Here is a 27,631-nt window from a genome sequence, read left to right on the forward strand (position 1 = left end):
AAGTTAAAAAATTAAAAGGCAGAGCAGCTACAGCTTGGGCACATTGAACCATCTAATAGCCCATGGAATACACTTCCATATTTTGATCTTGTTGCCTCCTAGATTATCAAGGGGCATAGGCGACCCTTACAGCTTATAGGTTTTGAGCCTCAAAATTATGGTTGTTCCTTTTTTCAAAGGATCAACATGGCTCTAGGAAACTTCCACTAAATGGCAAATCACTTCTGCAAATCAATGGACAACTTTATACTGAAACAGTCAACTTAAAATCAGCTTAAAGACTAGAATTATATGCCATTTTCATGGCTTTTCAGCATTTGCCATATTTCTCCTTTAATCTATATACAGACAACAAATATTTACTTATGGTTGTTTCCACTATAAAGACTGCTGTCTTAGGGACAAATGCTGATGAACTATTTCAGCAGTTCCTCCTTCTTCAAAGACTTGTATGTCAACATAGAGCTCCATGTTTTATAGGACATACTCGAGCTCACTCCATGCTCCCTGGAGCTTTAACACAAGGGAATGCCCTTGTTGATCAAGCTACCCAAAAGAAAATTATTTGGAGCAACCATGACAGATCGAGCAATTCAGTCTCATACTATTCATCACCAGAATGCTGCAGCCCTGTGTAAACAGTTTCAACTTTCTCGGGAAGCAGCACACAGATTGGTAAATCCTGTCCAAGGGGTCCTATACTACAATATGTCCCTTCATTTGGAGTTAACCCTCAAGGACTCCAACCAGGACAACTTTGGCAAGTGGATGCTACTCATATACCTTCATTTGGCAAACAGTCCTATGTCCATGTTACAGTAGATACCTATTCTGGATTTATAGTAACCTCTGTCAGAACAGGAGAGGCTGCTAAGCATGTTATAGCTCATTGTCTATATGCATTGTTCTATTATTGTATTTCCTAAACTGGTTAAACTGACAATGGTCCTGCATATGTAGCAAAAGCATTTACTGTATTTTGTCAAACCTTTCGAATTATGGGTATTTCTTACAAACTTTAAAGTCAAGGTATTATTAAAGTGTACCCAGAAAATATTTTAAGGTCAATTTTAAAAAATTTAAAAGGGGGGGAGTCATATTCTGGAACTCCTACGGGTCTACCATATCATGCTTTTTACTTAAAAATTTTTAAATTTCTTTTGAATGCTGATGAACAGGAGATGCCAAATTTTTTTCTCCTACAAACTTCTACCTCCTTTTATTTGACCCAGCTAATAACACTGTTTTGTCTCTTTCCAAATAGCTCCAGATATATGGAAAAGGTTTATATAGGCAGATGGGGATCCTCAAACCCCTCAGCGAGATCTTCTGAGCATGGCTTTTAAGGTACCAAGAGGCAGAAAAAGCCCAATAGAGATCAGGTGAACTACCAGCTTTTAGGATACTCCCTTAAAGGCTCCAATGCCCCAAAGGGGTCTCATAGGCTTCCATCTGGGTCTTGCTTCAATAGTGAATAGGAAAGTTATTGAGTTAAAGCCTGCCAGGCTTACATGCCTTTGCTGTGAGGAAAAAGGGACACTCGAAGGTAGGCTTCCCTCTCGCTCCTCTAAGGGAGAGTTCAGTCTCTTCCAGCCCTGCTCCAGCCACCTATGACCTAACCTTGCCCAGAATGCTGGGGTTTGCCACTGAAGGCTGAAGGTGCCCAGGGCCGTCGGCCCCATCTACAACACTGTGGACGAGCCTAGGGTATTTCTTCCAAGAAGCAGGTAAATTGATCTCATTTGCACAAGGGCCACTTAACTATGTCTTGCCTGAATAGTCAGGTTTTTTGTTCTTCCCTCGAAGATCTCTGTTGTGGGTGTTGATAGTTCTATTTTCTGCTGCTTTGTTTAATATATAGTGTTTCCTTTATTCTCCTACCTCAATGCCCCACTCATATTTCAGGCTGGGACCTACTCCTAATTTAGAGCTCTCTTTCCCCCTTTTGCCAACTTCTATTATGAATTTACCTTTGCCACCCAGCTGAGTGTATCCCAAGGTTCTCTTTACCATGCCACAGTCACAGAGCTCCAGGGAAAAGCAACCTGGTCTCATCTCTCCAGGCAGAGGAGAACAGAAGCTCCATCTCCACACATGCTGCAGATGGCTTTTCAAGTCTACCTGAATCATTACCAGCTAGAAGCAGCAATCATTGGGACTTGGATGTGAGCTGCAAAGTATAGAATTGTGACAACAATTCCAGTGCCATGTGGACTTTTCCTGGATGTGGACTTCTCCTGGACTCCTGCTCCTTGTGACAGCTCCTAACGGACTGAACTGGGGTTGGGTTGCATTTGCAGGGATTTGGAATGGTGTTGGTGCCAACTTGGACTTGGTGAACATGTTAAGGACACTACTTTTTTATGGATTCTTGCTGTACTGGCCAAGAGTTTGCTTAAAGGCTTTAATCACTGTAAAAAAAATAGAAAAAGAAGATGGATAAAGAAGATGTTGCACTATGGTATACTACTCAGGCATAAGAAATGATGACATCGGATCATTTACAACAAAATGGTAGGATCTTGATAACACTATATGGAGTTAAATAAGTAAATCAGAAAAAAACAAGAACTGCATAATTCCATACATTGGTGGGACATAAAAATGAGACTAAGAGACATGAACAAGAGTGTGGTGGTTATGGGGGGGGGGGAGGGAGAGAGGGGAAGGGGGAGGGGCACAAAGAAAACTAGATAGAAGGTGACAGAGGACAATCTGACTTTGGGTGATGGGTATGCAACATAATTGAATGACAAGATAACCTGGACATGTTTTCTTTGAATATATGTACCCTGATTTATTGATGTCACCCCATAAAAATAATGAAAATTTATTTATAAAAAAAATTAAGAGGATATTAAGATACTAGAAAGCCCGGCGGTCATACGAAATGACCGCTGTTCTAGATATTATAAATTGTAATTAAAATGATTTGTGCAAAAGTGTCTGCTAATTCAAACTGAATTACCCAGGGCAGGCGGCAAGGATGCCCCTTTGCTTACTGCCCCATGGGGTTTCCCCCTTCTACTTGCTTAATTGCTTAAAGTAGAGTGCAATGAAGGAAACCACTGGCGGTACATTTCTTAAGAGCCACCACTAGCTCAATAAATAAAGGTGATTTAAATAATAAAATGTTAATTCACATGTCAAAGATCTCTTTGTACACAACATTTCTTGTGTAGATCTTTCCATCATTTTTAAGCTCGCCTTGCAGAGGACCATCAATTATTTTTAATTTTACGTGCGTTCTTTCACGAACTCTTAAACAGGCAACATAAAGTTGACCATGTCCAAATGCAGGCTCAGGTAAAAAAATGCCAACACGCATAAGCGTTTGGCCCTGAGACTTATTGATGGTCATAGCAAAGGCAAGTTTTACAGGAAATTGTCTATGTCTCAATTGAAACGGCAACCTGTTTGAGATGGAGCCAAATCAATTCTTGGAATGACATGTATTTCACCTTTAGAGGAGCCAGTCAAAGACTTAGCTATTATGACATTATTTTTCAATTGGAGAACCTCTAGTCTTGTACCATTGCAAAGACCCCTTCTGGTGTTAAGATTTCTTAACAGCATAATAATTGCTCCAATCTTTAACCTCAATTTGTGAGGTGGCATGTCAGAAGGCGAGACTACTTGAATGCCGTGGCAACTTCACCCCATTGGCTAGTACAGTTACACAAGCAACCAATAAGCTATTGGCGACAAACAGACACTTAAGCTGCATATAATAAAGATAACAGCTTTATAACTGCATGATTATTGCTAAGTAAATTTTTATGTAATTATTTAGTTATATATAGTAATTTATAAAATTAATAGCAAATTAGCAACCTAAGTAATACACAATAAGAAGAGCTTATGAAACTTAATTGTTGAAAAGTAATATAATTTAAACATTAGATTTCTTAAAATTATTTTTAATAAACAACTTTAATTTTTGGTTGTTATGTGAAAATAAATAGCTGCTAGATAGCAATTTAGATATAGGCAACATTTTTTTTCAACACTTGACATAATGGGTTGAATTTTTTTTTTTTTTGTATTTTTGTATTTTTCCAAAGTGTGTGTGGGGGGTGGGGGGTGGATAGACAGACAGACTCCCGCATGCGCCCAACCAGAATCTACCTGGCATGCCCACTAGGAGACGATGCTCTGCCCATCTGGGTCGTTGCTCCATTGTTGCTGGAGCCAGTCTAGCACCTGAGGCAGAGGCCACAGAGCCGTCCTCAACGCCCAGGCCAACTTTGTTTCAATGTAGCCTTGACTGCGGGAGAGGAAGAGAGAGACAGAGAGGAACGAGAGGGGCGGGGTGGAGAAGCAGATGAACACTTCTCCTATGTGCCCGGGCCAGCAATCAAACTCAGGACTTCCACACGCCGGGCTGATGCTCTACCACTGAGCCAACCAGCCAGGGCCTGGTTGAATCATTTCTATAGAATTGAATAATAAAATACAAAATATATTTTATTTAATTATCAAAGCTTAAGTCAATAGCAGCCAATAGATGTGAGTAGGCCACCTCTTGCCTCAAAACAGAACAATCAACAGAAAAAAAGGCATCTACTCACCAGGGTTATTTAACACTGACTTGTGTACACTACATCCATCTTCTACAAACTCAATGCCACTTGTGTGATCTGTAAGAAAGCCCAACAAAAGAAATTAAATTCTTAGGAATAAGGTTCTGTTGGGTAGGGTTAAGCTTTGTGGGGCCACAGACTACTGTAATACCTAAGATTTTTTTGTCACCCCCACCAACAGCCAATTTCCATTCTCATCCTTGTAAGGGCGACGATATTCCTGTTGTGAACGCACAGTTTAGAGCAAACATGACAATATTTGTGGGGTTTACATGGAAACTAAAGCATCAAGACCCATGGCCGGGATTAATGAAGTTATAGAGGTACTGGTACTAAGAAAAATGGAGAGAAAAACAAAACAAAAACCCAGCTCTAAACTGAAAATGATTGGAAAAAGGACCCGAGAAAAGATGGAGAAAGTGGGCAAAGGTGAGAAGCAATGGCTTTGGTTTGTCGTCAAAGACTTTTGTTTCTATTTTTTAATTATGTAAATAGATGACTTTAATAAAATAAAGAAAGTATTTTAATAGAATATTAAAATTAAACTATCAAGAATGTTTATTATATCCTTGCCCTTTTAAAAAAATCTAGTTTATAAAAATACCTTTTTTCTAATTACACTTAAAGCATTAGTAAGTCCGTTAAAAGAAAATAGCATAACAGAATGATTTGGGTGCTCATGGGAATATTGAATAACAACAGAAACTAAAGAAAACAAGTTCCACTAGAGAGCAGCAGATGGCTAATTCCCCTTTGACCACTTATTTTTTGCATTAAGTTGGATAATCACTGAAGTACACAGAACCTTAGATTCTCCTTTCTTTATAATACTACCTGCATAAAAATTAGGGCTTTACACACAGCCAACAGGTACATGAAAAGTGTTCAATGTCACTAATCACCAGGATAATACAAATTGAAACCACAGTGAGATATGACCTCACACCTGTTAGAATGAGTATCATTAAAAAAGAAAGAGAGAGAGATAACAAGTGTTGACCAGGATGTGAGGAAGCATTGTTGATGGGAATGTAAACTGGTGCAGCCACTATGAAAAACAATATGGAGATTCCTCAACAAATTAAAAATAGAATTACCATGTGATCCAACAATTTCACTTCTGGATATATAAAGGAAATGAAATCAGGGTATTCAAGAGATCTGTGAACTCCTGTGTTCACTGCAGCATTATTCACAATAGCCAAGACATAGAAACAACCTATGTCCCTCAGTGGATGAACGCACAAAGAAGATGTGGTATATATATACAATGAAATATTAGTCAGCCATGAAAAAGAATGGAAACCTGCCATTTGTAACAAAATAGGTATATGCAAGTGAAATAAGTCAAACAGAGAAAGACAAATACTGTACCATGGTATCATTTATGTATAGAACCTAAAAATAAAAAAATAATAGAGCCTAATTCTTAGAAAAAGAGAGTAGAAAAGTGTTGCTGAGAGCTGAGGGTGAAGGAAATAGAGACTGGTAAAAGTGTACAAACTTTCAGCTGTAAGATGAATGGTCTGAGGATCTGATGTGAAACATGGTTACTACAGTTGATAACACCGTTTTATATAATATAATGGAAATTTCCTAAGAGAGTAGAACTTGAATGTTCTTGCCAAAAAATAGAGGTATATGTGGTGATAGATGTGTTTATTAACTAGAATGGTGAGACTCTTTTCACAGTGTACATATATATCATTAAATCACCATGATCAATACTTGAAATAACTTACAATTTTATTTGTCAATTACCCCTCAATAACCTGAAAAAGAGGGGCTGTCACAGTGAAGCTTACAAAGTCTTTCTAAGCTTGAAGAAAATAACTCCATAACCTTTTATCTGTTTTCTTCTATTCTACTTACTAATTTTTTTCGTCTAATAAAATCTCAGCTCAAATGTTTGCTCTCTATCCTTTCATGACCTCCAAACTAAACTCCATGTTCTTCATACTTTCTCATAACATTATTATTTTTATGGCACATACCATATTTTATTATATACTTTATAAAATTATAGCTTAAAATATGATATACTTTAAGTTATTATATACTTTTTGTGCATTTATTTGTTGGAATCACTTTTACTTAGTATACTGTAAGCAAACTCATGAAAGCTAGGCTCATAATCTTGTTTTATTCACAATTTCTTTAAGGATTTAATTAATTCTCTCATCTATAGGAGGCACTCTATGAATATTTTAAAAATGAACCTGGAAAACAGGCTTTTAAAATAGTTCCAAATTAAGGGTAGATTGATTGGGAAATAGTTTAAGTTCCTTATAAATTCTCTGGAGAAAAAATTTTTATAAATTTGTAAGAAAAAGTGTTTTTTTATCAAGTCATACAAAGAATAAACACAGCTAAATGATCAGTCCCATATTTGCAAATGTTTGCAAAACATATCAAGAAATCAAGAAACTCTTTGTCCATGTCAACAGAAGTTGGGTTTTTTATACATTTACAGAAAATACTACTATTCATCAGAGTTTGGTTTTTGTAAAATGTGACCTTGCCAAAAACACTTTTTAATTTGTTCCATTTCTTTCATTTTTATCTCTACTTGGCCACAGACCTAGTGAAGGGTAGACGGGTGATTGGGAACTGCTGTCTCCCAGTGTTGGGGTAAACTTCCTGGACATGTGCTATTAATGTGCTTGATAAGCTTCCAAGCATTTGGCTGAAACAACGTCCTCCTTGAAGAACTTGGAAACAATTGATAAGCCAAGTCTCACTGCCTTTTACTCTCAGACGGTTGTTAGAACTTGGACTTGTCTACGTGACCCAACACAGCATTTCTTCCTTTGCCTTGCAGCCATAACTGTGCTCGTGACCCCAGTGACATGGGACCTGGACTCATTTCTTCCTTTGTTTCATGCCTCAGGTATCATCCTTTGCCCAGAGGATCAAGCCACTGCTCTCATTTGCTTTGCAGTAGTTTTCCATAGCTTCAGAATTCAGAATGAAAGCTTTCTCTCGGAGTGCCTTGTCACACCTGTCTCAACGACTTCACATCTGCATTCATTGTTTTATTGCCTCATTTATTTGCTATTCACAACCCAGAAAATAAACAGTGCTTCATGCAGCCCACACAAAGCTCTCCCAACAACCAGACCTGAACTTGGGATGACCTTCTTTTCTCAACCTCTTCTCTTCCACTTGATAGACTGACCTTCCATGACCTACATCCAGAAAGCTGTCCTGATTTGAAAGAACAGTTTCTACCTTTCACTTTCCACTCTATCCTAGGAGAGAAAAGAAATCATTTCTGCTAAATATTTCACTGATTTATTCATTTCTACCATTGCTGCTGGTTGTATGTAGCTCAGAGAAAGCAGGCCCGACACACCATCCACTTAATGGCAGACAGGGCTCAGGGCTGACGTCAGCGCGGACACACAGGGTGAACTGGCTAGGGTACATTTCGATTGAGCAGTGCCATGCCACACCACCATGAAGGTGTTCAAATATCTCTTTTCAAATTGTTTAAAATCACAATTATTTGAAATTCACAAAACTTATCTTAGTTAAGGATCATTTGTTTATAAATAACAAATGTACATTCAAAGAATCACAGGCAAGAAATAAAGACGATTTATCAAAAGGAAGCGGTATATTTTATGGAAACCCAGGATAGTATGCCTGGGCCTCGTGAGGGACAACATTTACGTTCTCTGGAGCTGCGTGATCTCACATCTGTACATGTCTTCAAATTTCCACTTCATTCTTTCTTTCTGCAGAAAGGCACTCTGCTTCTCCTTACGTGTAGCTTAAGTAAGCTTCGCAGTTTGTCTAACTAGAGTCTCAGTCCCCATCCCCAGTCTTGGCACATGAAGTCTAATTGGCTCAGTCCCAGTTCTGGCCCACAGCCTCACCAAAAGGCAGAAATGTGAGACCTGCAGCCAACTCAGCAGGCCCCACAGCCCACAGATCAAATTTTCTTAGACAAGACTGGGCAGGTTTTTCTTTTTTTCTTTTTTTTTTTTTTTTTGTATTTTTCTGAAGCTGGAAACGGGGAGAGACAGACAGACTCCCGCATGCACCCGACCGGGATCCACCCGGCACGCCCACCAGGGGGCGACGCTCTGCCCACCAAGGGGCGATGCTCTGCCCCTCAGGGACGTCGCTCTGTTGCGACCAGAGCCACTTTAGCGCCCGGGGCAGAGGCCAAAGAGCCATCCCCAGCGCCCAGGTCATCTTTGCTCCAATGGAGCCTTGGCTGTGGGAGGGGAAGAGAGAGACAGAGAGGAAGGAGAAGGGGAGGAGTGGAGAAGCAGATGGGCGCTTCTCCTGTGTGCCCTGGTCGGGAATCAAACCCGGGACTTCTGCACACCAGGCCGACGCTCTACCACAGAGCCAACCGGCCAGGGCCTGACTGGGCAGGTTTTTCTCCAAGAAAACCTCCTAGCACAAAATAAATAGAGGCAGAGAGAATGGCCTGCATTTTAAGAAGATACATTATTTTAAAAAAAACATTAAATAAATATTATATTAGCTAAATATTACATAGCTCCTAAAAAGCTATGTAATTTACATATTTACTTTGTTTGTTTTCTCTCTCGTCTGCCAAATAGGCTGTGAATTCCACAAAGGAAGCATTTCCTTTCTGTCTTATTCACTGTCCAAGTGTCTGGTCTAGTGCCTTGTACTACACTTTTGCTGAACGTGTGAATAAAAGGCCTTGGGTAATGCCAGTGGTAATTACAGTGAGTATGACCTGCAAAAGAGAATAAGTGACCACATACACAGGGGAGGCTATAATTTCTGTGACAGACTTCTTATATTTTCACTTCTCATATTCATGTTCTTGTTTCCAACTATCATTATCTTTATTTTTTCTCTTTCTCAGCGAGAGGCGAAGGGGTGAATAAGCAGGGACAGAGAAGAAGGGAGAGAGATGAGAAGCATCAACTCATGTTTGTAGCTTAGTTGTTCATTGATTCCTTTCTCATATGTGCCTTGACTGGAGGCTCCAGCTCGGCCAGTGACCTTTGGGCTCAAGCCAGTGACCATGGAGACATGTCTATGGTCCCACACTCAAGCCAGCAACCTCAGGGTTTCGAATCTGGGTCCTCAGCATCCCAGACCGATGCTCTATCCACTGCGCCACTGTCTGGTCAGTGCCCCTTTAGCACTTTGAAAAGTATTTTGCATGCCATAAAATGCTACCCACATAGTAGATTGTTGTCATAGTGGAACCTTAAGAAAATGTTATATATTAAATGCTTGTGTCCTCTCCCCTCAATTTATATGTTAAACCTAGTCCTCATTGTGGTGGTATTTGGAGGTAATTAGGTTGTGAGAGCAGGGCCCTCATCAATGGGATTTGTGCCTTTTTATAACATAGACCTCAGAGAGCCCTCTGGCCATTTCCACCCTGTGAAATAGAGAGAAGACAGCTGTCCACGAACCAGGGGGTGTGCTCTCCTCAGATGCCGAGTCTGGAGCACCTTCAACTTGGACTTTCTAGCCTCTAGAACTATGAGGAATGAATTTCTGTTGTTGATAAGCCACCCAGCTTATGGGAGTTTTGTTTCAGCAGCCTGAATAGACTGAGACAGAAAATTACCTTGGTAACAAAGGATAAGACACATGGGAGAACTAGAGGTCAAGGAGCAAACTAGGAAGTTGACTCAGAGTTTACCATATTTCCCCATGTATAAGATGCACCTTAATTCAGGGGCCCAAAATTTGAAAAAAAGACAAGCACAAAAATGCAGGATATGCAAGTAAAAAAAATCTACAACCACTGTATAACATGCACCCGGTTTTTAGACCCCAAATTTTTAAAAGGTGCATCTTATACATGGGGAAATATGATAGGTCAGACCTATTTGACCTTAATCAGCATTTTTTGTTACCTTTTCCCAGAAAGCCCTGAAATTAAAATAATCCAGATTTCTCTAGAATCCTAAAAGGGACAAGAAGTTACAGAGGCATAACATAGAAATCTCAAAATAGATTTTTATGACAAAGGTGTTTATGTTAAGTCAGTTTTAGATTAGGATATTAAACAGCAGTGCATTTTCTTTTCATTCTAAAGAATCCCCAAAGGGTTTGTTCCATTCATTAATGTGTTACACAACAATTCTTAAAATATCTAAATAAAAACAATTCTTGGAGCATTTTGATACAGGAAAGATTATTGCTTCATTCCAAGTGAGTGAGAAGCTACATGGTGGAATTTTAGCTAAGGGCATGTATGTAAAGGCATAATGTAAAAGTCAGCATTTTTCTTGCAAATTCATCATGTAGACAACTCAATTAAACCAGAATTTATTTAATTTCTAGTTAATTAGTTACAAAAAATAAATATTATTTAGGTCCTATTATTAGGAACTTTGTATCTATTCAGTGGAGGAGGAAAGAGATGATAATATACCATACAAATAATCATAATACCTGGCAATTTCAGGTGAGTTTTATGTAAGGAGGTAGAAAGCTAGCTAAGCTTAAAGAATGGAGCAATTATATAGTATCTGATCTTAAGAGTGAAAGTGTTTATAAAGGACAGGAAGATTTAAGAAGGAAATACATTTGAAATGGCCCTTGAAAAAAAAGATACACAATGCATTAATATTCCATAATTTCAAATTAGGGAAGAAACATTTTTGAAAAAAGCTACATTGGCAGAAGAAACTGTAGCACATTTTGAGGAACAGCAAGTTGTTCAACCTGGCTGGATGCTGATTATGCAAAAAAAAAAGGAGAGAAAATAAATGTCAAGAAGTAATATAGGATCAGAGGATCAGATTGTTCAGAGTTTCAAGTGTCAAGTATTTGAATTGTGGACAGTCTTCTGAAAAGAGAAACATTAAGATTGTGAGTAGAGTTGGTCACTGAGACGTGAGCTCTAGAAGGAATAACCTGGCAGAATAGTTTAGGAAGAATTAGAGGACTAGTGAAGTCACTGATGCAATCTCTGATTTGTGCATTCATTCGGGCTGGACACGGAGCTGTAACCATGGACATGGTGTGGAGGTGGAAAAGATAGAAAGTACGCTGACAAGAGACACTCCCGAGATAAGAGCTGCTAGACTTAGCATCCAGTAGAATAGAGGAAGTGTGGAAGAGAATAAGACATCTCTGTGACAAGGTTTTCTGTTGGGATACTATTAGCAAAGGACACTATTAATAAACATTAGAAGACAGGTTGGCAGACTAGGAAGCATTCAACACGAATGTGATGGCTAGATCCATGGAAGTAGATAAAATATCTGATGAAAGGAAAGAGGTTGAGGACAAACTTCTAGATGGGAGTAGGAAGAGAATCATAGTGGGAGGAAAGAGAAATTTCCTGAGTGTTCAGAGAAAAAGATGCTTCCTGTGTCAAAAAAAACCAACAGTGGATTGAGAAGTGGCCATTCCGTTTGGCCGTGAGGAGGTTACTGGTGGTCCCTGAGAGAACAGTTCTTGTGGACTGTTGTATTTATAACCCAGATTGCAAAGAGTCAATGAGGAGTAGATGTAAGTAATCAAATGCAGCCAATTCTGACTCTCCTAATAATTTTAGTAGTAAAGAGAAAGAGAAAAATCATGGTGGCCTGAAACCCAACAAAAACTTCTATTTTCTTCACCTGAGAGTTTTGATCTATGAAATAATTTACAATTTCACTGTATCTGCTCACACATTGAGTGACAAAGTACATGCTAAAGTACTTGTGAAGTAGATGGGGTCATCAGCCTTGGCTCTAATGAGAAATCACAGTATTTTTGCTGCAATGATTAGTTGGCATGTGAACACTTAGCATATGAAAGCCTTCAGGTAATCGGCAGCGTCCACTGTTCATTGTCTTATGCTAGGGTTATTTTCTTGGTAGAAAACGCCATTTGTCTGTAAATCTATCCTCATTAGGAGAGGAATAAAGATTTTGAACAAAATACATATTCTCCTTCTAGAAAAATTATAATGGCCCCATCTTAACTTTCCTATACCCTTCTGTTCTTTTACAATGAAAGGCTTTTTCCACTGGTCAGTCTACATGTGAGCTCACCAGCAACTTTCTATGTTATGAAAATAGGGAGTATTTTGTGGGAAAATGATATTCATGTCACCAGCCAACACATTAGAGGGCTCAGCTGGTGAACTTCGTAGGATGTGCTGCTTCTCAGCAACAGGCATCCAAATATTGCATAGAGCACTCGTGTTCTTAGGCATGCCTGAGCGTAACTGCACATGAACATTCAATTCCTAGCTCTGGAACAATCATTCATTCTTTAGTCCCAAGTAAGGCTACTTCTACCTCCTGGAACTGGACACTGTGGTTATATTGATCAGACCAGAAACTCAGAAAAGTTTTCCTGTAAAGAGCCATACAGTAAATCAGTAAATATTTCAGACTTTGTTGGCCACACGGTCTCTGCTGCAGCTACTCAACTCTTCTGTTGTATCACAGAAGAAACCATACAAAGTGACGCTGTGTAACTTTATTTACAGAACAGGTAGCTGGCTATAGTCTGCCAAACCCTGCTGTAGAAAAGGACCCTGAGTGGACACAGCCATAAGGACCCAAGATGGGGGACCCAAACATACACCACTGAAAAGAAGCTAGATTCTCAGTTGATACCATGTCAGTTGTACACTTGGATCACAGATGTTGGCACTGCATCTGAAGAATTCCTCCATACTACCCTCAACTCTCTCCCCCTGGGTTTTCCTATGCCGAATGAAAAGCTCACAACCTTCTCACTTCTCTGTCCTTGTAGCCCGTGTTGCTCAACAATACTATGTAGGCTCATCTTATTGGCTCCTGACTTTCATCTTTTTAGGTTATGACTGCTAGAATTTTCCTTGAGCGCTAAACATCATGACCTATGGAAAACGTATTTAATTTTAGGGCCTCCAAGAACCAACTAAAAAAAAAAGTGTATTCACCAAATATTTTCCCTCTTTATTTATCATCTCTGATAGTCAAGGTGAAACTGCTACACCAGCCCCAAAGTGTCTTCAATCCACCACGCTGCCTTCCTTCTTAGCCTGAGATTTCAATCTTTACAGTCTCATTCCAGTACAAGAGAAAGAAAACAAACTGGAAATCAGATACGTGTATTCTGGTTCTGATTTACTCTGGTTTGGGACAAGTTACTGCCATGCATGTTAAAGCGTGTTGCTTGGAGTAGTGGTTCCCAATTGTACTTGAACAATCTTTAGACCTCTTGAGGTACTCATTCCTCACCACATGGTAAAAATTTCAGTTGTTTGAGGAGTATTTTTTAGCTGCTTCCCATATTGAGAATATAGTTAATACTTTTTAAAGAAATTTTCTACTATTTGAAAAAGTGTAAAAAACACTTTACAAATGAGAAAACAGTTCCAATGAAGTCAAGTGACTTATTGAAGAGTGCACAACAGGTTATTGAAGAATGAAAAGGCTCCACATTCTCAACCCCTACAGTTTTCTTTTCTTTTTTTTTTTTTTTTTTTTTTTGTGTGTGTGTGTGTGTGTGTGTTTGTGTGTGTGTGAGAGAGAGAGACAGAGACAGAGACAGGGACAGACTGACAGGGAGAGAGATGAGAAACATCAATTCTTCATTGTGGCACCTTAGTTGTTTATTGATTGCTTTCTCATATGTGCTTTGACTGGGGGGCTCCAGCCAAGCCAGTGGCCCCTTGTTCAAGCCAGCGACCTTTGGGCTCAAGCCAGTGACCATGGAGTTATGTCTATGATCCCACGCTCAAGCCAGCAACCCCACACTCAAGCTGATGAGCCCATGCTCAAGCCAGCAAGCTCAGGGTTTCAAACCTGGGTCCTTTGTGTCCCAGGCCAACACTCTATTCACTGCGCCACCACCTGGTCAGGCCACCCTACAGTTTTCTTTTTCTGTCACATGATTTTGTTCCCTTTTACCTTCTTTTACCCTATTGTAATATGCATATTAGCCAACCATAAGCTATGTTGCAAACCTTTCATAGAGGCATAATTATCACTAGATGCAAAAAAACAAAAACAAACAAAAAAGCAACCTGCTTGACCATTGCTATTTAAATCTTTCCAAATTAAATATCCTATTTGTTTTTGCTGGTATGTAGGAACAATTTTTTTTCTATAATAAACTTGGACCCAGCAATCTTACTAAATTCATTGATTGATTCTAATATATGTCTGTAGATTCTTTGGGATTTTCTACATACATGTTCAAGTTGTCTACATGAAATAGCATTTTCTTTACTTTCTTTTCAATGTTATACCCTTTATTTCTTTTCTTTCCTATTGCACTGGATAGGGACCAGCACAGTACTGAATAAAAATGGGGCTAGCAGGCATTACTGCCCTTCTGATCGTAGGAGGACCAGGTTCAATAATTTTCCATTAACTACGGTGGTAGCCTCAGTTTTGTATAGATACTCTGTCAGAGTAAGAAAGTTGTCTTCTTTTCTTGATTTGATGAAAGTTTTTATCAGAAATAAGTTTTGGGTTTTAGTAAATGTGTTTCTGCATCTATTAAATGATAAGTTTGGGGAGGTTTTGTTTTATTTACATTATTCCATATCACACCTTTGACAGTGTAACAGCAGAAGATTAAAGAACAGCATATAAAATAAAAACTATAATTTATTAAGCAAAATAATTCCATAAGCAAAAAAAAAAAACTATCTAAAGCAAAAGAAAAAATAGAAGAAAAAAACATATTAGATTACATTAAAATGAAGGTTCTCCTCTTCAATCAAAGACACCATGGATAAAATTAACATGAGTGAGAGAAGAAATCTTCAAAATCTAAAATTTACAAGACATTTATAATTAGTATCTAGAATGTATGGGGCATACCTGAAAATCGGGCAGCAAAAGTAACTAAAGAAATACAGTAGAAAAGTAGTCAGAAAATATGAATTCTTAATTTGCAGATAGAAAATTAGAATGTCTGGCAAGAAAAAAAAATTGCTGAAGTTCACTATTGATCACAAACTATTTAAACAACCACGAGATAACACTTTGCATAGGTCAGATGTAACATCACATGCTAGGAGGAACTCATTAGTGAGAAGCCCTCAGAGGCGTGGTAAGAGTGTAAAGGTGTATAATTTTTCTAAAGAGCAACCCGGAAGTCTTTAGACACTTTCTGACACATTCACAAGAAAAACATACACTGTATTTCAACCTGCAGGGAGCTGAAGGCAAGAGAAGTACACAGGAAGAGAGTAGGTAAATAAATGTGGTTAACACAGTGCATGTTCATGCCCCCATAGAGTTGCATTCAGTAAGGCTCAGAAGCACAATGTTGAATGAAGAAAGTCAGAAATCAAATTAAACTTTCAGCAAAATACCAATTTCTGTAAACCACAAAAAATACACATGGAAAATGAGACGTTGTATTTTTTAAGGCTACACATATATCTAAATAATCATATGTAAGGATAAACACCAAATACATTAATACATATAACTAATCTGGGAGAAGAAATGAAACAAGATCTTGGGGGTAAATAGTGAAATAAAATAAGCAAGAAGATTTTGCAGAGGTCCATGATGCTATCTATGGTTCTATAACCTATGGAATGTGATCAATTCTGTACATTTAAATCTTTAGAAAAGTGTGGGGTGGCATTTAAAAGTTATATATTATGTGTATTTATGTGAAAACTTATACAGAGAGACACACACACTAAATGACCAGAAGTATCTATTTCAAATATTAATAGTGGTTTTATCTGATTATTAAAAAACAATTTTAATTTTCCTCTTCACACTTTCTCATATTTTCTAAATCCCCCTAAAGAAAAATTAAAAAACAAGAAAAAATAAGAATCTATACATATTGTAGTTAAGTGAACAATCCTAAAGAACAAGAGGGCAATTCTAAGCAATTGACTCTAAAGAGTTTTTAAAAAATGGAATCAAAGATTTCTTTTCTCTGCAGTAGCAATACTTACTATAATACCCCTTGAATGGGAAAATCATTGCAAACTCAAGTCCCTGTGTCATATCTCACTCTTAAGAGTTTCCAGGTAACTGCTGGTTGAAGCAATCATTTACAAAGTCCAGAGTTCCCACAGACTCTTTATACAGCACACTCTTGGTGTGCTTGGTATCTGTGCTATGACTGTGCTACCTTGTGTTAGCTGGAATTAGGGGGAAAAGGCTTGTGGATTTTCATTTAAACCCTTTTTATTGTGAGCACCTATTGTTTCATCAGGCATTTTCGGATTTGCTCCCTGGCCATCCCAAACTCTGTTTAAAGGTGAGTGACATGACGATTTCATTTGTAATCTTAATATTTCAAAATTATAGATTGTGTTCCCAACAAACTTATCTTTTCACGTGTAAAAAATACATAACTCAGATTAATAGTCTTTTTTTTTTTTTTTGGTCTTTTTTAAAAGTAAGCAGTGAATACTTTGTATGAATTTCAAAAGAACCAAAGGTTCATGTTACTTAAGGAAATTTTTTTCCAGAGAACTACCTTGTTGTTTATGATTAAAAGTAAAGCAAACATAACATTTAGCTAAAAAATCAGTCACATGGCCGGATCCACAGTCTGCGCTAGCAATGATAGATATCATTTCTTGAGCTCCTGGGGTATGTGTGGAAGAAACAATTAAGAAATAAGAAACTCAAGAAGTTTACAAAGAGATAGGGGGAAAAACCCACTTATATTTGAGAGCAAATTAGTTTATCCTCTGAGCTGCCTTACAGACAAATTGGTCTAGGGAGGGTAACAGGTCAAAATCAGATGGACTTCACTCCACACTAGAATTCTCTAAATGCTCACAAAGCCATTTCCAGTGGTTCAGTGGGACTACTGATTGTCAGAGTTTAAGAGGGGCTGCCTGTTTCTTATGAGAAATGGGCAGAATTGCTGCCCTTCCTCATGGTCCTGCAGATGTTTCTTATCTTCCTCTCTCACTGAGTATCCTTTTGTTCCATGTTCATATGAAAACCGTCTAGTATGGGTAAAATGTCCTCATATAATTTTAGATATCCCCAAAATGCCTAGAGAGATTGGAAATTAACAAATAAAGAAACATTTAATATTTGAATAGAAATTGTTCAACATAAAACAGTTACTCCTCATAGCAATAAAACATTATTTAAAAAAAGACACTGCTAATTAGTTCTTTTAAGAGCTTCTCCTCAAATAAGAAGCTTTGACCTACCACCTTAATTTAGAGCCATTTCCAAAATGCTTCAAAACAGTTAATGCCAAAGAGATCAGAATATTTTTAAGGGTTCTGTTCTTGCAGTTTTTGGTGATAACTGGAATAAAATCCACTATACTTTTCAAGCTCTGGGAAGTTAAAAAAGAGTGGTGTCTTCTGAGAACTGAGAATTGATACCTTCTTGTCATTCAGCTTCTCCCAGTCCCTTACACACTGATCATGTAAATTGCTTTATGAATTTATTCTCTCTGCAACTGAAATAACTATTCTGGAAGATATCTATTTCTTCAAAATCTATTAAGAAAAGAAACACAAATAAACAAACAACAGCAACAACAACCAAACCCTCTGTTTTACTTCCCTTGTTGAAGCAGTCCTGTATAAGAAATCCCAGTTTGTGGGTGGGATGGGAATGGTGGTCTGTCTGGTCATTAAACCAGGAAACTTCACATTGTGTAGAAAGCTCAGCTCCCAAGGATCTTTAGGAAAACCATCCAAACTGGGGCTCAGGACTGATGTTTAGGCCTTAGACTATTCTATCTGATCACAGCCTAAATTCTGTCTGAACACTCTAGCCCTGATGTCCTCTGGTTCTGTGCTGCTGGGAAAAACGAGAACAGGTGACTTACCAGTGAACTATAAAACAGGCAGGAGCAGTGATCAGTATGATTGAAATAACCTAGGACTGTAGCGGCTTATCTATGAGCTGGATAAAATTAGAATAGAATAGAATAGAATAGAATAGAATAGAATAGAATAGAATAGAATAGAATAGAATAGAATAGAATAGAATAGAATAGAATAGAATAGAATAGAATAGAATAGAATAGAATAATAAAATAAAATAAAATATTGGATAAAAAACATGGGAAGCATCTTTAGTCTCTGTCTACCCTCCCCAAACAATGGTAATAAATTATATTTCTTTGTATTTCACTCTGTGCCTTGCAGCACACAATGGACATTCAAATGTGTGCTGATTCCTTTTTAAACTGAAGGACATATTTAACCACGTCAATGAATTTAGTTGATTTTATTCCAGCATTCTTCTCTGAGCTTGTAGGAAAGGTTAAAAAGCTTATTGATTTATTAAGAAGAAATGCTCTAATTTTTGAGCATATGAGAGAAAGAATCTTTATATTTGATCTCAAGGCTTAAACAAAAATTTATAAAATGATGAACCTCATGTCATCACAATTAAGAAATGTAAAAGAACCACATCAAAATATAATCAGCCTGAGTGTTGATAGCACGATGGGTGAAGCATCAACCCAGAATGCTGAGGTCACTAGTTCAAAATGCAAGGTCACCAGCTTGCGGAAGGGGTCACTGGCTCGGCTTGAACCCCAGGTCACCAGTTTGATCCCCAGTCAAGGCACATATGAGAAGCAATCAGTGCACAACTAACTAGTTCAATGAGTTGATGCCTCTCTTTCTCTTCTTTCTCTTCCTGTCTCTCTCCCTCTTCCTTTCTCTTTCTATCTCTCTGTGTGAAAAAAATCTACATCTATACAGATATCTAGATATAGAGATACAGATATAATCAGAAATTCACCCTTGAAGAAGCCATATTTCAGTAGGGCAAACTGACAATAACTATCAAAATTTTAAATTTACATATTATTTGAGCCATTTTGCTGCTAAGAATACAACCGATGACCACATGGATATACATGGATGTACTACAAAAGTATGCTAAGATATATTACAAAGATGTTTGTTGCAGTGTGTGTATAAACTAAATGTCCACAATTAAGATAGTGGTTAAATCTAATATAATACATCCATATGGTACAAATCTATAGAGCCATTAAAAGGAATTAAGTAGATATGCATGTATTAGTATGGGGATATCTTCAAAGTATATTATGGAGTGATAAAAAGCAAAGTGCAGAGGATATATATGTCATATGAACCCTTGTGTATATCAAAAACATGCACACATGTGTATATAAGAGGTGGACTAATTAAATCAATTACAAATATTTAAAAATAAATCTGAATCTCTTGAGTTCTAGTTTTTTTTTATTACAATCAGCTACTACAACAAGCTAGACATTAACCAGATTATTACTCTTGCTAAAACAATGAATGTCAACTAAACAGGCAAGTTCATTTCTAAAGTCGATGAAATATTTTTATTTCTGGCAGAAATATTGAAAGTAGTATTACAGAAGATCCTGTAATAACGGACTCAAATTACATTATTCAGATTTGAGGAAAACCCATTTGTAAACTGTTTCTTCTACTCAATCAATTTAATAATATTTATTATTTTTTTTAAATTTTAAGATTTTATTTATTGATTTTAGCAAGAGGCAAGAGAGAGAGAGAAAGGAGGGGAAGGAGCAGGAAGCATCAACTCTAGTAGTTACTTCTCTTGCCTTGACTGGGCAAGCCCAGGGTTTTGAACAGACAACCTCAGCATTCCAGGTTGATCTATCCACTGGATCTACACAGGTCAGGCACAATATTTATTATTATATACTATGCTTACTCTCAGTCTTCTAAATGCTAAAATGAACAAAACAGGCAAAAATGACCATACTCATGGTGTTTCTATTCTAGTGAAGAAGGAGAAAGGAAAGAGGATATATTCATTAAAACTTAAATAACAATTTATGTATAGTAGGGAAAGTATAATAGAGAAAAATAAAGAAAACTGAAGAGGGTATGGGAAATGCTGGTGAGAAATTGCAGTTTCCAATAAGATGGTCAGGAATCTGATTTTGTTTGTAAGATGAAAAGTAACTAAAGCCATATGTCCAAATCACTTTGAATATTTAATATCAAAACATTCAAGTGTTTAATATCAAAACAAACAATTAAATGTGCAGCACTCTTAAGTGTTATGACTTATTTTAAAAGCTAATATGTACTGAGTGATGATTCTACACCAAGGATCATTTTCAGCACTTTATATGAACTTTCTCACTGTATCCTAACAAAGTCTAATGAGAAAAATAAAAGTATTATTCCTATATATCCTATCAAAATAATAAAACTGAGGCAGAGAAATAAGGCAAAGGGGGTTTTACTTGTTTAGATGAAAGTTACTATATTTCAGAAGTATTTTCTCTATATATTTAATCATGTTGCATGTTGTTAGACATAAAGATCAAAATGGCAATATTGGGGGGGGCAGAGATGGTTTTGCAAATTTCTTTCAGTAATTCATAGATCCTCAGAGCTCCACAGCACACAGGTGAAAAGTACTGGTCAAAGTTTTCTCTGGCGTTCAGCCACATCTGGTCTGGGTTATAGGGCTCGCGTGGTCTGGGTGGCAGGGCTCACGTGGTCTGGGTGGTGGGTCTCCAAGCATCAAGAGGTGCTCCAGTAACACACTAATTAAGGTTACTACAAATTCAGTGAAAGGGTGTAGCTCATCTAAGATCAAAGAGTCTTGGACTCGTCCTTGTCATGTAGCCTCAATTTCATCACCCCCAAAATGAGGGAATTTAACTTGCAGACTTCAAAGATCTATTCCAATTCAAACTTCTGACTCTGAAGGTCACGGCAGTCGGACAGGGAACTTTCTTCAGCAGGTTTCCAGGCTGTCAGGAACCTGAATAGAGCTTCCCACAAAATGGCCCTAACTTATTCCTCAGACCCAGAAAAGTATGAGAAATGAAAATGTACTGGAGGGTCCAGCCCACACAAAATTAGAAGTTGTTTTGAAAAGTATAAGGTTGTATAAGAATTCCCATTTTGGAATGAAATGGGTTACAAATGGATCCTATTAGGGACAGGCTACAAGACATACTTTGTCTTGCAGCCTATCCCTAATAATTTGGGAAACATACTTGTACTGGGGGCTGTAACCACAGGAATACATATCCTAAAAATCTTTAGAAATAAGATTTGTGCTTATGAACATGTAAATTTGTGTTTGCCTGCCTAAGGGAAGGCAGGAAGACACCTACGATAATATCTGAGCCTCTGACTGAGAATGGTTTGCACAGTTTTACCCCTAACGAGTCTTTGATATGTATTTTATATCCTTCCTTTTCAGGGCCTGGAGGCTCTCAAAGCATGGCCAAACACTCCATCTTGTATTTCATCCTGCTGAGTGTTCTGGTTGATAAGAGCCACGCTTGTTACTGTGATCATTACCCGTGGAGTGAATGGTCCACCTGCTCCAAAACCTGCAACACTGGAACCCAGACAAGATTTAGGTGGGTGTGGGCTGTGTGTGTGTGTGCGCATGCGCGTGTGCACGTGTGTGAGTGCAAGCGCCCTGGGAAACATCGAGGACGGAGTTAGCAATATCAAAAGGGCCACACGAAGCAATGGGAAAAAAAATAGTATCTATCAAAATGAGAACTCGTAAATTTGGATGAAGTTTGAGGTCTTTTCCACATAAAGTTGAATGGAAGTCTACTTTTTTCTCTGTGTAAAATTGAGGAATTTCAAAGAAATGTAATTAGGAATATATGCAATATTTTCAGTCGACTGTTTACTTAGAATCACTACTCAAGCTTTTTATTCAATCAGCATATAACTCTGCTCACCACCCTTGAGTTAATTGTAGAGAATTTTCTACTCATTAAAGCAAGTCTAGCAGGACCTCAAGCAAGTGGCACTGCGCTATTAGCTGATTGTTGGTGAGCCCGGGAAGGCGGGAGAGCTGCATCCGCTTGATAACATTGAATAATTCAGTCTTTTCACCAATTCAGACTACTTGTCCCCAGCAGTTTTTAAAAATCTGTTCGGTGTTTCTGTTCCATGAAGATGTTCGCATGACTTGAAGGAGAAACGCGTGTATTTAATGGGTTTTAGCCATTTTAGCACTTTTTAGAGACCTATTTTAGAAAACTATTTTTACCTACATAATGTGAGTCCCATTAAAATAACCAGTTAACTTCCCTAATAAACCATCTGCTAAGTATGTAAACACAGACATGTCTTAATACGTGTCCTACAACGGAGTCCCTCCCTAGCTCTCTGACCGCGGGACCCACGAAGTGCAGCAGGAGGGCCTGTTGTTCCTGACCTTCAGGCCCGGGGCATGGCTTCTCCCTCCGGCCCTGCACATGCGGCCCCTGCACACGCTGTCATTGCACACGCTGCCCGTGCACATGCCACCCTGCACACACTGCCACTGTACATGCTTCTCCTCCTGCTGCCCCTGCACATGCCGTGCTGCACACACAGCCTCTGTACACGCTGCCCCTGCACACACCACGCTGCACACACAGCCTCTGTACATGCTGCCCCTGCACACGCCACCCCTGCACACACTGCCACTGTACATGCTTCTCCTCCTGCTGCCCCTGCACACGCCGTGCTGCACACACAGCCTCTGTACACGCTGCCCCTGCACACGCTGCCCCTGCACACACCACCCCTGCACACACTACCACTGTACATGCTTCTCCTCCTGCTGCCCCTGCACACACCACGCTGCACACACAGCCTCTGTACACGCTGCCCCTGCACACGCTGTGCTGCACACATGACCTCTGTACACGCTGCCCCTGCACACACCACGCTGCACACACAGCCTCTGTACACGCTGCCCCTGCACACACCACGCTGCACACACAGCCTCTGTACACACTGCCCCTGCACACGCCACCCCTGCACACACTGCCACTGTACATGCTTCTCCTCCTGCTGCCCCTGCACACACCACGCTGCACACACAGCCTCTGTACACGCTGCCCCTGCACACGCCACCCCTGCACACACTACCACTGTACATGCTTCTCCTCCTGCTGCCCCTGCACACGCCGCGCTGCACACACAGCCTCTGTACACGCTGCCCCTGCACACGCCGTGCTGCACACATGACCTCTGTACACGCTGCCCCTGCACACACCACGCTGCACACACAGCCTCTGTACACGCTGCCCCTGCACACACCACGCTGCACACACAGCCTCTGTACACGCTGCCCCTGCACACGCCACCCCTGCACACACTGCCACTGTACATGCTTCTCCTCCTGCTGCCCCTGCACACACCACGCTGCACACACAGCCTCTGTACACGCTGCCCCTGCACACGCCACCCCTGCACACACTACCACTGTACATGCTTCTCCTCCTGCTGCCCCTGCACACGCCGCGCTGCACACACAGCCTCTGTACACACTGCCCCTGCACACGCCACCCCTGCACACACTGCCACTGTACATGCTTCTCCTCCTGCTGCCCCTGCACACACCACGCTGCACACACAGCCTCTGTACGGCTGCCCCTGCACACGCCACCCCTGCACACACTACCACTGTACATGCTTCTCCTCCTGCTGCCCCTGCACATGCCGCGCTGCACACACAGCCTCTGTACATGCTGCCCCTGCACACGCCACCCCTGCACACACTGCCACTGTACATGCTTCTCCTCCTGCTGCCCCTGCACACGCCACGCTGCACACATGGCCTCTGCACATGCCGCCCTAGCCACAGGCCCGGCCTCTGTTACCTGCAGAATTCTCATGAATTTTTCATGCTATATTTCTCATGTCACTTTCTCTTGGATTCAGTGGCCCAACACCACTCTAATTCCATCTCAGTCATTGTACTTATCACATGTATTGTCCTCTTTTAAGCAATTTGCGGGAACTTTCTCCTCTTCCGGGAATTGCATCAGGACCAGCTTCATGATATGGGACCCCACACTGAGCTGGGCTAAGTGCCTGGCTCAAGGATCTACCATCACTGTGTTGAAATTCTTGATTTTTGAGTAAGAGCTGCCCCCCCCCCCGGTCATTTTCCACTGGGCCTGGTAAATTACATACCCAGTCCTGAGTTCCATGAAATGGTAAGAACTGTCCTTATGCCAGCCTACCTGATTGTTCATAAAAACCTTTCCTTTTTTTCTCTATAGTTAACACTCAGTGACATTTTTCTCATTGGGCTGGAGCCACAGTGAACACACACACTCATTCTAAGCAGACTTTCCCTCACTATTCCAGACAAGTAACAATAAATGACTACTATGTGACAAACCACTGCAGCCAGCTTTGCACCTTCCAGGAGACCAGAGAATGTAACTGGCAAGCCTGTCCTATCAACTGCCTCCTAGCAGATTATGGACCATGGTCCAACTGTGACCCTTGTGTTGAAAAACAGGTAGGTGGCACATGGACATAGTCAGGAAATCTGAGTCTCAATGAAAAAGGCTCAGATTCCCTGAAAAGCTCAATAGCCACAGAAATGCTGAATTTCTTCCATTTCTGAAAATAAACTTTCCACTTTCCATTGAAGCAAAATTTCATGTAGCAATTTTGGGGGTGGTCAGTTGGGTTCATCTTACATGTTTCACTATTGCATGGCCACTGAAAGGAAATTCAGTGCAGGACCCACACTGCAGCTGCCCAGCTCCGTGCCCTCTGAGGACACAGGAAGCACAAGCAGGTGCTGGGAATGGGGATTCCAGTCCAAAGGTTAAATCAGACAGAAATATGAGGCATTAACGAAAAGCCTGACTCCCTGCCCTTCCTCTTAGTTCCTCCTCCCCATGGGAAAGTCCCTCAGTTTGTTTACTGTTCCCAGAGGCAATATATACCCACCTCAAGTTCGTTCCTGTAAGGACATTGCCCGTGTGAACCCCAGACCGGGCGGGTGCAGAGCATTCACACGTTAGGGAAGAAAAAGAAACTCATCTGTGTAGTACCTGCTCTCTGAGCCAAACTGTTCAAGGCCCCTTACACACACCAGCTTATTCAAACAGACAGCACGTTGTGGGTTTTTACCCACTTTACAGAGGAGGAGGTTATGGGCCATCAGGAGTACACCCCTAATGAATGTAGGAGCTGCCCTGTGAACTCAGATTTTTCTGACGTCACAGTCAGTACTTTATAATCCTTTCATACTTTCATACTTCCCTGACTCTGTTCTACTAGTCAACATTTAAAATCTTTTCAAGTGTAGAGAATGTGTCCACATTGGTTGCATGGTGACTTCCTGGGCAAGAAAAGTCCCAAATCCTCTCAGAATTATTGTTCACACCACACTGTCTTTAAGATGTGGAGGGGCCATTATTAATACCTGGAAGAATCTGCGCTCAGGAGATAGTCGGTAAATAAAGGTGCATTAGATTTCAATCTCATTTAGAATCATATGCTTTTAGAGTTGGAAGTCTTAGAACTCTTTTTGCCCACTTCCTCATTTCAGGAACACTGGGGCCCAGAGAGGCGACGACTTCCTTAAGGACATACAAGAATGGAATCAGAAAGATTATTCATTAATTCGGGAACAGTATAGTAGAAAATCACTATGTGATTGAGAAGCCCAGTTTTCTTAGATACATTTTGGCTTTGACCTTTCCTCAGAGTTACTCATCTTTCTCTCCTTTTCTTCCAGTTTAAGGTCAGATCTGTTTTGCGTCCCGGCCAGTTTGGAGGACAAATGTGTATGGAGCCCCTGGTGAATTTTCAACCATGTATTCCATCCAAACTCTGCAAAATCGAAGAGCTTGACTGCAAGAATAAATTCCGTTGTGACAGTGGTAACGTACTTTTGAAAAATGTTTAGCCTCTACTAAAAATGACTTGATGGACCTGAAGTTATTCCAGTTCACTCCGGCAAAAGACATGCTATAGAAAACCCACCATATTTTAACTGTGGAGATGGAGGTGTTCTGCTACCAATTACCAAGCTATTCATGTGTGAAATGATAGCCTTCAATCATTTAACCATCTCAATGACTTACCGGATTCATTTGCTCATTAAGTATGGTGTCCAGATCCCTACATTGGTATAAAGATGAGGGAGAGAAAGGAGGAGGAGGAAAAGAAGGAGGCAGATACTTTTAGAAGTTGGCTATTAATAAAGTACAAATTTATAATCAGGATAAACAATTGAAGCAACAGACTAAAAAGATTTTTCATATAGTTTATTAAGATAAGAATATTAATATTAAGACATTATGTCAGGGAGCTAATGAGAGATGAGGTGACAAATTCTATGGGGTGGCCCACTGAATGTCTCCAAAGGAGGAGACTAAAAATGATCTCAACAATGGCAACATTCCCTTTGAGTCCAATACTCATTCAGATTTATAAATTTGGTGAGGTTTCACTAGATTATCATCAAGTCTTGAATGTACTATTTAATCTAGGTAGTATCTTCTTGCTAATTAATAGCTCTTCAATGCTCACCATTTTGAGTAGTCCAGATCAGATTTCTGCAAGCGTTTTTAATCAAGACCCAGATGGTAAATATCGTAGGCCTTGCAGGTCATCGGTCTAGATTGCAAGAACTCAGCTGTGGTGTCTTGGCATCCGGGCTGCAGTGGACAGTACATAAACAAACGAGCATGGCTGGGCTCCAATGAAGTTTTATTTACGAGAACAGGCAGCAGGTCAGTTTTAGCCCATGGGCCATAGTTCACTGTCCTCTTATCTAAACAGCCCATTTGAAGTTAAATGTAGAGTTCAGATGAATAGTTTGCATCATTTCTCTGTGCTCTGGAATACACTGAAAAGTAAAGCGTTTATAACCAGATCGAAGATTTCAAATCCCATAGAAAATGGACCCAGACCCTAGACTGAAGGTCTCTCTCCTTTGAATCCTTGCTTCCTGTCTTCAGTTTTGCCAATCTTTTCTAAATGTCAGACAGAAAGGTTGGTGTCGGGGTTTTCCCTCTGTGCCCTGCTCCCCCAAACCTTGAGTTCTTATTGGATGGGACAAGGGCAGATCAATACACATCATGCCTATATGAGTCAGGTCATGTGAGATACTGACAAAAGAGTGAATAGGAGAAAAATCCCGATGGCAATGGCTGAGAACAGACCTAAGCATCATATCCAAAAGGTTAAGATAAAGATTTCGAACTGAAGAACAAAGATGGGATGCTTGAAGGAGAGTTTTTAAGACATTACCAGGAAAAACTCCTTTATTTAATAGATGATCAATTCTATAAAATTTATTACAGAAGAGCTTTGTTTAAGCCAAACATATTCAGAAGTTTAAGGCTTTACATACATCCATAGG

The 27,631-nt window shown here is 39.7% G+C and overlaps 1 protein-coding gene and 1 long non-coding RNA gene across 3 annotated transcripts in view; one reads left to right on the forward strand and one right to left on the reverse strand.

Annotated features, from left to right (window-relative positions):
* Positions 1-16,532, reverse strand: part of LOC136400967 (uncharacterized) — a 36,449-nt gene extending 19,917 nt beyond the window's left edge. The window contains exons 1-2 of the long non-coding RNA XR_010750439.1: positions 16,462-16,532; positions 4,572-4,640 (exon numbers count right to left, since the gene is read on the reverse strand). This is a non-coding gene — a long non-coding RNA (uncharacterized lncRNA). The remainder of the gene's footprint in view (positions 1-4,571; positions 4,641-16,461) is intronic.
* C6 (complement C6) overlaps positions 15,622-27,631 on the forward strand; it is a 55,974-nt gene continuing 43,964 nt past the window's right edge. The window contains exons 1-5 of one of the 2 annotated variants that reach the window (XM_066378431.1): positions 15,622-15,733; positions 16,725-16,769; positions 21,701-21,863; positions 24,610-24,766; positions 26,000-26,144. In XM_066378431.1, coding sequence (XP_066234528.1) covers positions 21,721-21,863; positions 24,610-24,766; positions 26,000-26,144 — 445 coding nt within the window. In that variant the 5' untranslated portion in view covers positions 15,622-15,733; positions 16,725-16,769; positions 21,701-21,720. Of the gene's footprint in view, positions 15,734-16,618; positions 16,770-21,700; positions 21,864-24,609; positions 24,767-25,999; positions 26,145-27,631 lie in introns of those variants that run through there. The other variant, XM_066378421.1, reaches the window with a different exon arrangement.

The sequence above is a fragment of the Saccopteryx leptura genome, chromosome 1, assembly GCF_036850995.1.
Source record: "Saccopteryx leptura isolate mSacLep1 chromosome 1, mSacLep1_pri_phased_curated, whole genome shotgun sequence".
Taxonomy (NCBI): domain Eukaryota; kingdom Metazoa; phylum Chordata; class Mammalia; order Chiroptera; family Emballonuridae; genus Saccopteryx; species Saccopteryx leptura.